The sequence below is a fragment of the Heloderma suspectum genome, chromosome 7 (assembly GCF_057233095.1).
Source record: "Heloderma suspectum isolate Gila_16-S chromosome 7, 16-S_ref, whole genome shotgun sequence".
In the NCBI taxonomy this organism is placed as follows: domain Eukaryota; kingdom Metazoa; phylum Chordata; class Lepidosauria; order Squamata; family Helodermatidae; genus Heloderma; species Heloderma suspectum.
In genome coordinates this window covers 72240507-72252600 of record NC_139464.1, presented here as the reverse complement: position 1 = coordinate 72252600, position 12094 = coordinate 72240507, and the positions used below count along the sequence as shown (strand labels likewise).

Below are 12094 nucleotides of genomic sequence, written 5' to 3'. Positions count from 1 at the left end.
GATTAGTGTATGAGAGTCTGGGATATGGCTTTGATGATGAAATTAACTAATATGATTAGGGAGGGACGATCAGTAAATTTCTTTGTAGAAAAGTGGAGTCTCTTTATTTTATATTGGAACAATAACATTCAGGATTCAGTACAACTTTATTTACTATTAGGGGTGATAAAACTGATATGAGTATATTTATAACTCTTTGTTATTTATATTTATGAAAGATTAAATGTTTGTCTTTGTTTATCTACTGGGAGTTTCCTCTGTAATAGCAAAAGAATAAATAAATAAATAAATACAATGTAGTTATTAAAAAGAAAAGTAAAATAAAGTTGGGTCTGTATATACCAACCAATGCTCTATTATATTCTGAGAATAGAAAATACTAAGTTTGAGCATGCACTCTGTATTTTATAGTAAGCAAGTGCAATTTAACACATTTCATGTAGCTATTGGAACAGTTGTAACCATGCCACTTGCCAGAATTGCTAAATATGTCCTGTGATATTAATACTTAAAGCACTAAAGTATGCCAAACCCCCACAGGTATAAAAAACAGTTCTGTGATTTTTTTATTTGCCAACTAGACGTGAAGACAATTGGAAAGAGTGTCTATGGGAGTTAAAGGGAATCTTGTATCCATGGTACAAAGTAACAGTCATTTAAATACAGGATGCATAGTGTTTTGTGTAATTCCATCTTTAAAGCTAAGTAGTTCAGAAGATCTGGCTGCAAGTACTTAAATGGGATAATATCTGGATACTCCACGTACATGACCCATGTACATGGGATACAAATGTAATAAAAAAAGGTTATTGGAACTAGATGTTATGGTACTTGGAATAAAGCTTAAACCCATGCCAACTGGGTAGTTTTACTTCCGGTGAGTTAAATCACTCAGGGAGTTTATAAGATTTTAATATGCAAGAAGATGATAAAATGATGAGTGGCTGCTGTGGAATATTGACAGAAAATGAAACTGATGCAAAAGAAAAGATCTGAATGCTCATATTTTTACACAGAAAGACTTGATGATTATGAGAATGCAGATTGGACTATATGTCACTGATACTGCTGATAGTCAAATATTTGTAATAAAGCATCACACACAACTGGCTGAGAACCAAAGATCTATGCAAGTTGTTCCATCTATCCTAAGGGACTTTAGGATTGTATTTCGTGAACTGCAGACCCTCTTGCTAAACAGATAACTATTTTTGGCACCAAGAGAACATTTATATGTAGTTTGTGGTAAGGTATTAGGATCTGCCTTTTTTTTCTTTTTTTTTCTTTTTTCTTTTTTTTCTTTCTTTCTTGTTTTTTTAAAAAGCAGCCCTGCTGGGCATGCTAAAACTCTTGGCTACATCTTAAGTTGCTCTTTGAATCCCAGCCATTGTTGAAATAATACAAGTCCATGTTGTATGTACATGAGAGGTTGGCTCCCTTATCCTGAATACATTAATGTAAAAAATCATGTTAACTGCAGTGATGCCCTCTTCCAAATAATTGTGCTTAGGACAGTAGTTTAAAATAAATATCATCTGTGATCTTAAACATCTGTTGGAGGTAATTAAGAGTGGAAAGTCTCTAATTGTTGAGTATACATATACAGGAATGAAAATTGTAATGTTGAAATAATAAATTTATTATTATTCCATCCAAACAGTTAGATTGGATGGAAATATTGAAAACGTAATGTTGAAAACAGAAATGTTAACATAAAAATTAAGCCAGAACATTTTAAAATGCCTACACATAAACTGAGAGAAGCAGCAAGTGTGTGAAAACCTTAGTGAAGCAATTTCCTGATTCTTTAATGTTTGCTTCTTGAAATAGCTATTTCTGGAATATGCCCAGAAAAATATACTATTCTTAACTTGAAACTATAGCACAGTCCTAAGCATGTTTACTAAAAACTACCACTCAGTTCAGTGGAACTTACTCCGTAACGTGTGCTTGTGTCCCAGCTTTAATTAAGATATGAGTTTTATAGAATATGTTGTAACACACAAACCAGTAATGGTGGTAAATAGTTCGTAGTGGGAAGAAAAAGAACCAAAGAATGTCATGGTGACATTTAGCTCCAAGACAGGGGTTCAGAAAGAATGTAAGCGATTTTCATTGGTCTTTGCTACAGAGTATGTTGAAGAGAGATTGTTTCCACTAGTACATATAACTGATTATATTGAGGAGTTCGTGAATTTATCAGAAAAGCCAATAAAACAAATACATACCTTGAAACAGTAATTTAAAGTGTTGATAAAACATATTTCATTACAACTGGAGTAAATGTCAGTTGTCACAGCAATACCGTAGAGGGCTCAGTTTTTAGAGGGCATCTAAAGTAATTTATAGCATAGTGAAGTGTTAAAATAACAGAATTTGCTGATTTTTTTAAAAATGTGCAGATCTGTTTTCAAGTAAATGATACGCTAAGGAACTTCTAAAGGAACTAATCCATCTAGACTGATGAACAAGCACTTTAGGATGGAAATGAACAATCGCTTATTACATGGCAACTTCATACAAATGTTATGCATGTTTGCTTAACCACATTGAAACTGATTGGCTGTAGGCTTTAGCAATATGGTAAAGGTGAGCATTTGTCATGTACTCCCCTGTTCTTGAGTAGATGCAAGATCACTTGGCTCCCTACAGTCGATTGCTATCCACACATAGTTGCAGTACAGGTTTTAAATTAAAATGGCATGTTGGTTGGTAATTTAACCCTTAATGACAGTGAAGCTAAGTTTTAACAGAATAATAATATTTGAAATAGTGGGTGCAAGTGGATGTGATGCATCATAGTGGTGTCAGAAAACAAGGGAAGGTAGTGTATATAACTGCACAGGATTCAGCAATAGTATTTTATTCAGCTTACGAATTGAATTCTGGGTAGCTCAATTAGAGGTGCAATAAAAAAAACACCCAAGGTTATTCAACTCCTTTAAAAACAGGAATATTTGAACAATAATATACCTGCTTGAGGAGCCTTAGGCTGCACTACCTTAAAAAAAAAAAAAAGATGAAATGCAGAGGAGTATTTGTTGCCCTCACACAGAATCAAATTTTGACAGGAACCCTTCTCCCCCCAGTCTCAGTGTGCATGTCCCTAGCAAGTTCCCACTTATTCCCTCAGTTCGCTTTCAACCGCCATTACGGTAGCCTCGTGACGGAACTTCTCATGTGTTCAGTTCAGTCTGAAAGCGTTTCTCAAAGCTAAGGTTTTTATTCTCTTCTTCCTATCAACATTTTCTATCTTTATTCTTTGCATTGTTTTTATTTCTATTTGTTTTCACAATCTCACAATCGCTGTCATGAGCGTATGGACCTTAAGGCGCTGTTTAGAAAGTGTTGTGGACCAAGCAACTCAGGTCCAGGCTGTTCTACCTCCCAAGCAACCGCCAGCTATGCTACAGGTACAAACCAGTACTCCTGACATTTCATCGCTTCGTCGCAAGGAGGCAGATGAACAAGCTTCACTTCAGGCCCCACTAGGGGAATCCCCACTCTCTGGCATGGAAGGTTATCAGTCTGACACCACATCTCAATCTTCCTGCCCTATGTCTATTTCTTTGCCTGCTGCCGTGTTCAGATCAAATGACTTTACCTTGCTATCAGAGGATCTTGGACAATTTTCTAGTCAGGTTCTGAGAGTGGTGCAGTCTCTAAGCTTGGAGACTCCGCAAGTAACCTCCATGGTGCAGGATCCAGTTTTTGCTGCAGTGAATGCAGAACTATCCCAGCCTGTGGCTATACCTCTCCTTTCTGGATTGGAACAGACTATTAAAAACCCCTGGAAAGGCCCCTCCACTGTGCCACCAGCAGCTAAGCACTTGGAGGGAATGTATCATTTACAAGAAGCTAATGCTAAATACCTGTTTAAACGCCCTGCTTTGAACTCGATGGTCATTGAGTCAGTGCAGGGAAAGTCATGGAGGGTACGTTCTTCTCCAACTGATAAGGAAGGCAGATGCCTCGATCAACTTGGGAGGAGGCTATATTCCCCCTCAGCGATGGGCCCAAAGATCTCAAATTATCAGGCAGCTATGTCTGTATCTTCCAGATAACAAGAAGGAATTAGGCTGCCTCTTCCAATCTGAGGCGATGAAGTTATCAGGACAACAAATAAATGTGTCTCACCATCAACTCGATTGCAGCTCAAAAGTCCTCATCGGTTCCATTGCCTTGTGTCGTCACACCTGGTTGCGGTCACCTGACTTTCCACAGGAAACTAGAGCCTGCATTGAGGAGCTGCCCTTCAATGGTCAGGGCCTGTTTAATGCAAGACTGAAGACACATTAGACTCGGTACAGAAGGCCCATACCATGGCGTGTCATATGGGCTCCATGCCCCAGCAGCCATCCAAACAGCAACGCTGTTCCAAGCGTCTACTACCAGATATCAATCACAACAACAAGGGCCTTCACAACAGCAGCATTTTCAGCTGATGGTGTTGAGGAACTTCAAAGTTTCATAATTATCACTGCAAACTAACAGCAGAACTAAGTGGTGCCTTTGACTCAAACCCCCTTCTTTTTCGTCCCTCTGCTCATGTTCCCTTCTCAGAAGGGAGCAATTGAGCTGGTGCCATACACCCAACTTTGGGATGGTTTCTATTCAATGTACTTCATGGTACTGAAGAAAGATGGAAGACTTTGGGCAATCCTGGACCTATGGGAGCTAAATCTTTACATATATCTCAGGAAGTTCTGTATGATCTCTCCATCATCAGTACTCCTCCTTCTCTCCAAAGGAGATTGGTTCGCCTCTGTCAATCTCAATTTTCTATATTTTGGTGGCTGTTACATCTGCACACCAAGTCAGTGAATTTTGTGCGCTCAGAGTAGACTAGCCTTACCTCACTTTTCACCAAGAAAAGGTGTTCCTCAGACCTGACCCCACCTTCTTGCCAAAAGTCATGTCGGATTTTCATTTAAATGAGGACATTATTCTGCCTGCGTTCTTTACTTCCTCATCTACACCTCTGGAGTCAACCTTGCACACACTTGATGTGCGCCACGCTTTGGCCTTCTATAAGTCTTACCTCCCTGTTCATCCGTTATGGTGGCAAGCATAAGGACCAGCCATTTTCAGCTCAACACCTCGCATCCTGGGTCATAAAGATTATTGAACTGTTGTATGAACTGACTGGACACGAACTGTCTGCCCCAGTGTGAGCTCACTCTACTTGTGCAGTAGTGACATCAGTCACATTCGACAAAAGGGTTGCTACGCCTGAACTGTGCCACACAACATGGTTGACACCATTTACCTTTATTATGCATTACAGACTGGATGTTCGGGCTAGATCTGACTTTATTTTTGGCCATGCTGTCCTATTTTCTGTATTGTAATAGGACACAACCCTCCACCTTGTAAGCTAGCTTACTACTAGCCCATATGTGTGTTGCACAGAGACCACGAAGAAGAAAGACAGGTTGCTTCCTGTAACTGTAGTTCTTCGAGTGGTCATCCGTGCATTCACACAACCCACCTGCAGTCCCCTCTTCCATGTCATACTTGAGTTCATCGTTGGGTACAGAAGGTATTTCTTCTCAGTTCCAAGGCTACAGTGTTGGTCTCAAGGAACTGTAGGAATAAGCAGGAACCTTCTAGGGACATGCACACTGGGATGGTGGGAGAAGGGTTCCCACCAAAATTCCTCAGCTATAGAAGTTTCTCGAATCAAGGCTCTGCACAGGCGCAGAGCCTGATGTGTGAATGCACAGATGGCTACTTGAAGAACTACAGTTACAGGTAGCAACCTGTTTTTCTAGCCATCCCAAGCAAGGATGTAGGTTTTCTGGAAAAAAACGAATTGGAAAAATTTCTGCTGCCCTACATCAACAGAGTTCTCAGTTGGCGTGCTTATTTGACTTCTGTTTAGTAAACAAAACTAAAGAAGTATGCCATGTTAATTTTACATGCTGTATTGAAAAGTTTTTGCAATAGCCAAAAGTAGCTGAACTGAACTGAAATATTTGGTTAGGAATCACTATTATGTTCAAACAAATTCAAAGCTTTACTTAAAAATTATTTTGTACTGGAATCTCATAAACATGTTGTAAATATAGCATACACCTCCCTTACTTTCTTTAGATTTTAAGAAAAAACAAGTATGAAGGCACAGATGACAGTTAACATGCTGAGGCTACAATCCTATACCTAATTATTTGAGGGCAAGCCCTATTAAACGCAATGGGACTTACTTCTGAGTAGACATGTATAGAACCGTATTGTCCTTTTAGCATGCTTAAAGAGCTGTGCACAGTAATGTATGTGCTTCCTAGGGAAAGTCACCTGGGAAAAAAATATCTTGGATTTTAGATTTGACTGGTACTGAATCCATTCCAGTTGCCCAATTTGACTGGTATTGTATTCATCATATTACTATTAAAGTTATAAGCCAATGCATTTCTAAAAATGCTACATTTTTTTCTGCAGAAGTCTTTCCATCCCGTATCACTGAGAACTGACCCATGTCTGTCGTCTGAAATAACTGATCCACCCATTGTTACGGGGCTTAGAATAAGATTTCTGTTGAGGGTTAATTATCTTTGAAATGTAAGGTTGCACTAGTAAGTATTAAGTGATAGTGCTGCCAGTAAAAAGATTTTTACTGGTTTCTGTGTGTTTTAGATTACTATCAGAGGGATAGCTGTGTTGATCTGGTGTAGGAAAAAATGATACCACAATAGAATTACTTTTCTATTATATAAAACCTACTCATATTCTGTAAGAACTATTTTAGAATAGTGATCCTTGCTCTGTATATTTTTTCACTTTAACACTTCTATTTTATTTATTTTTTCTTTTGTTTTCATTGCTGTCATGAATGCTGGCATAAGTGGGAAAGCTATGACAGGTAATGTCAGCTATACATCCAAACACACTAAGACAAAGAAGTATCTCAGCTTTTTGAAGAACTAGAAGATAGCCTATAAAGATTTTAATATTTTGGAAGATAGCTTATAGCTTCCCGGAGGGAGCAATCCTATGGCCGCTAGTCAGTGGCTAGACGGCCATAGGATATGTTGGTTTCCAGCAACCGGCCTTCCCTCCCTCCCGCGTTTCCTCGTAGGCACGGTGGAATGGCCCTGTGCTCCGCACTCAGAAGAGGAGAGCGGAGTGGCGAAAACGGGGCGTTTCTGGGGGCGTTCTGGGGCAGGGAAGGTGGAAATGCCAGTAGGACACATCCAATGTGTCATTTGGCAGCTGCTTCCCTTGGTCCACCTTCCCGCGGCTAGACAGCTGAAATGGGCTATTTAGCTGCAAATGCAGGGTGTCTGAAGCATGGAGGGGACAATCCCCTCCACGCTTCTCCTGCCCTGCATTGGATGGGCGGTTACCTCCGATTTCGGAGGCAGCCACCTACCCAGGTAGGATTACATCCTAATATAACTGTAGACAAGCTTTATGACTAGTAACCTAATTTAGGATGCTGATCTTAAAATATGTCAACATCTTAGAAAACAGCCATGGCACAATCCCCCCTTCCCGTTTTGTCCAATTGTAACATGAATGGCTGTGGCATAATAATTAGGCTTCAGAGGCAATGTGCCAATTTAGATTGTTTGGAAAGCCTTACTAATGCTGTTTTTTAGTTGTATTATGATACTTCATTTACACTCTAAAATACCTCTTTTAAGGTCAGTTATTTATAAGGTCTTGCACTTCTAGGTTAATGACAGCCTCTATGAGCCTCAGAATAATGTAGGACACCTTGATATATTAATATTGGTGTTTTCTCTATTTACACTTTCCTAGAAAGTCAAATCAAGAATTCTTGTGAAATGTAATGCCTTCTCCCCCCTACATAGCCTTTTTTACTTTCAATAAATACCTATTACAAGATCCAATGAGTCCGCATTGGTGTCACTGTGGTTACTGTACTAGGTTTGGAGCTGGAGGGGAAAGCTTTGAACAAATGTGTATCTCAGTGTAATATATCTTCCCAAGTTTACCACAGGAAGAACATAGTTGAGAAAAGAGATGCATTTTATACAGCAAGATTTCTGAATCCCTTTCTTTACCAGCTTCAGAAGCTTGGTGAACTGCATGTCAGGAGGAGAGGGAGAGAGAGATCCAGTGTGTGCGTACTTAAGGGTGCTCACTGAATATTTAGTATAAGTTTGGTATGTCAAATCATGTTTTCTTGCATCACATGTGCTTGTTTTAAATTAGCTTCTTCAGTCAATATTCTTGATATTCCTATTAACTGTAAGACAAAATTACCACATATTACTTTGTGACAGAACAAAAGCTCTTTGGTTTAAATTCATCATGTTTGGATTCAGAAGATTACGTACTTCTGCAATAATTCTGAGAGTTAAGTATGTTTTATTCACAATCAATGGATACAATTCCCAATCATTTAATATCTGAACATATAACTTAAACTATAGTTCCTATAAATCCACTATTGATAGCTTTGAAAACTTGACAAATGTATGATTTTGCAATTTGCAGAACTGGACTACCTTTCCACACTCAAAAGGTATGACTGTATAAGAGATGTATTCATGTGGAATGAGTCTATATTGAAACAAGTAGACTGAGATTTCATCTTCAGAGAACAGATGGCATAAGGGAATCAGACTTCTTTTCAGTGATCCCCAGAATCTTAGCTTCATATGTTCCATGGCATTAGAAGACATCTTCTACTGTTTCAGACTATTGGTCTAACTACCCGAGTACTGGCTACCACTGGTAGTTCTGTGTCTTTAAAATCACTGAGGCAGAGGTTCTTTCCCAGCCCTGCTACTTAGGTATATGGGGCACATGACAAAATGAACACATAAGATGAGCAGCAGAATGAATGGAGCATGAGAATATGATTGTAGTAAGGAGGATTGGGAAGCAGAATGAAGGGAGGAAAGTAATGCACTAGCTGCAGAACAAAGAAGATTTGAAAGATTTCTCCCTCTCTTTCCCTTGCTCTCTCCAAAATAGTTCTTCCCTTTCATATCAATTTCAAGTAGAAGTTTCAAGATGGAAAGTCTTTCTGTCTATAAATGATTTTTCATAGACTGACACTGTAATGTTTGTTAAATTTCAACAGGTTTTATCATTTTAGGAAAATCCAAGAACCCCTGATATTCTACTTAATATTTTTTTCTCTATTTCAAAGCCTTGAAAGAGAACAGCTCAGAGGTGGTTCAGCCTTTTCTAATGGGCTGTGGAACAAAGGAACCAAAGATCACTCAGCTATGTCTGGCAGCTATACAGAGGCTCATGTCTCATGAAGTTGTTTCAGAGGTAAGACTGGAGTAGCCCAACTAGAACTGTGAAAGTGTTTCCTAGTATTATACGTAGTTGAAGAATTAAACATTAAAAGTTGGGAATCGCTTAGGGCGCAATCCTATGGCCGCTAGTCAGCGGCTAGACGGCCATAGGATTGTTGGATTTCTGGGAACTGACCTCAGAGCCTGTACTCCAAGGTCGGTTCCCAGAAAACTGCCTCCCCTCCCCCGCCACCTCGTCAGCACGGTTGGTCCCCGGGCTCCATGCTCGGATGAGCGACATGGAGCAGTGGAAAAGGGGACATTCCTGGAGATGGGGAGTATCTGTCCAATGCGTCGTCCATCCTTCCCCCCCACTCCAAAATCCCGCGGCTAGACAGCCAAAATCGGCCATCTAGCCACAAGTGCAGGGTGGCCGGAGTGAGGATGAGAAGGTCCCTTCCGTGCTCCACCTGCCCTGCATTGTATATGCGGTCACCTCCGAGTTCAGAGGCAGCTGCCTATCCCAATAGGATTGCTCCCTCCATAGGTAACTGGGGCCTAGCAAAATGTAACACTGCCACAGTGAGATTATTGGGAATGGCTTCTTGATTCTGTCGTCGCACAAGCATTCCTCCTAAATACAGTTAGTGTGACAAGATCTAGTGTAGTGTAGTATATTGAGTGTTGAACATCAACCAAGGAGACATATTCATCCATGGAGCTCACTGAGTGATCTTGAGCCAGTCTACCTCGTGGCCTACTCTAATTTACAGGCTTGCAGTGAGGATAAAATTTAGCCGGCGGACCATGTATGCTGGCCTGAGTTCCCTGATGGGCAGTATAAAAATGTAATAAATAGCGCTAAGCCACAGTTGCTACCCATGGTTATAAGCAGGTAAGCAACCAATGAGTTAACTATGATTAGCATTAACACTGATGCTAATTTAACACAAACCATAATTCACTCAAAACTGAGAGGGAGAAAAGGAGAAGCAAGTATGCAAGCCCACTACATCTACACCAAGCACATGCATACAAAATAGTCAGTGAAAAACACACTGATTAACACTAGGTCCTAGCTTACACTGTTGCCAGCACTAAGATAATTTATTTAAACCTACTTGTAAGATATGAGGGAAGTAATTAATTAACATAATGAAGACACATTTTTTCTTTTAATACTATATTTTAAATGAACAGATTTTAACCTTTTTTCTGAAAGGCACATGCCTATTTTATTGGAATTTATTGTAATAGGTACTAGAGTTGAAGTATACAGTTTTGCATCGAGCAAAACATCTCAGCTGGGTACCAATATTGCCTTAAAATATTAGTAGAAATGTTAAAACAAGAAAAATATGTGTTAAAAACATTTTCAGAGTATATTAAGTCTGCTAGAATTAATTATTGACATTTACGTCTATTACCATTTTGCGCACAAAGTGTCTTTAAGCATCTGACTGTACATCTCAAACAATTAATTCCAAGGTTGCAGCTGGAAATGTTATTAATATGCTTTGGCAACTGATGGAAAATAGCCTTGAAGAACTCAAGCTTCTTCAAACAGTTCTTGTTTTGTTAACAACCAACACAGTTGTCCATGATGAAGCGCTTTCTAAGGTAAGCATTCCGTGCAATATAAGCTACAGTATTAATTATATATTATTAACAAATTAACATGAGCTAGTTTTGTAAGTTTCACAGATCATTCTTCACTGTATGTGGATAACAAAGTAAATCTTCAAAAAAAGTGCACTCTAGTGTTGCTTTTTTACACTATCACTTCTGGCTTGTTCAGCTGATTTTTAGCTCTGGGTTTTTACCCAGGGAAAGACAGCGTGAGCCATATGTGCCCTTAATAATAGCATTCCATAACAGCAGTGTATAGGGAAAGGATCAGTTGGGGCAGTTTGGGGTTTGACAAACCCCTAGATTCTGTCTTGAATAATTGGACTGCCAAAACACATTGGATCAGTGAAAGCTGTTTATTCGTAGCTTGTGATGTTTCTAGATGGCTGCTTACATCTTGTTTTGGAATATTGGAATAGTATATTCCTTCTGTATTTGTTACTATGACTCTGGAATTGACAAAACAACTGTTCTTCCTGGCAAAAAGGAGAGCAATCCCTTAGGTGGGCATCATGGGACAATGGATACCCAGCAACTTGGTCTCAGCCTGAACTTTTGCCTGCAAAGTTCTCTATATCATCTTAAAGTTTAAATTAGGATTATATTTATTATTACTTTTAACCTGCCCAAATCCTGATCTTGTAGCAAGTAAAACTATTATTTCAGGCCTGAGTCCCGGCTTGGTTTTGGAACTGAATCAGCCTTGGTTGCCTTGATAGATTACCTTTATCAGGAGAGAGACCGGGGGGGGGGGGGGTGCAAGTCAGTTGATTCTTCTCGATCTCTCAGCAGTTTCTGATACCATTGACCACATTATTATTCTGGGGGGAATACGGCATTACACTGGTTCTGCTCCTACCTGCAGGGTCATGTCTGGAGGATAGCACTGTGTGACCATACCTCAAGCCCATGACAGTTAAGTTGTGGAGTCCCTCAGGATTCCATTCTGTCCCCAATGCTATACAGTATCTATATGAAGCTGCTGGGGGTGGTAATTAGGAGAGCTGTAGTAAAGTATCATCAGTATGCTGATGATATCCAACTTTATTTCTCTATTATTTGAATCAGAAGAGGTTTTGCAGGCCCTGGACCAGGGTCGGGATGCACTGTGGATAGGAGGTTCCCTTGTCCAAGAATCAGGGGAGTTGCCTGTTCTGTATGAGGTTGCATTCCCTCTGAAGAAGCAGGTTCATAGCTTGGGGGTGCTCCTAGATCCATCATTGTCTATGGAGGCACAAGTAGCC

General features: G+C 39.7%; 1 protein-coding gene across 3 annotated transcripts in view; it reads left to right on the top strand.

Moving 5' to 3' along the window:
- Positions 1-12094, top strand: part of MON2 (MON2 regulator of endosome-to-Golgi trafficking) — a 99329-nt gene that overhangs the window by 21518 nt on the left and 65717 nt on the right. For all 3 annotated transcript variants that reach the window (XR_014784411.1, XM_084810604.1, XM_084810603.1), the window contains exons 3-4: positions 9128-9255; positions 10710-10841. Coding sequence is in view for 2 of the 3 variants with exons in the window: in XM_084810604.1 (XP_084666730.1) it covers positions 9128-9255; positions 10710-10841 (260 nt within the window). In the remaining variant the exon portion in view is untranslated. The remainder of the gene's footprint in view (positions 1-9127; positions 9256-10709; positions 10842-12094) is intronic.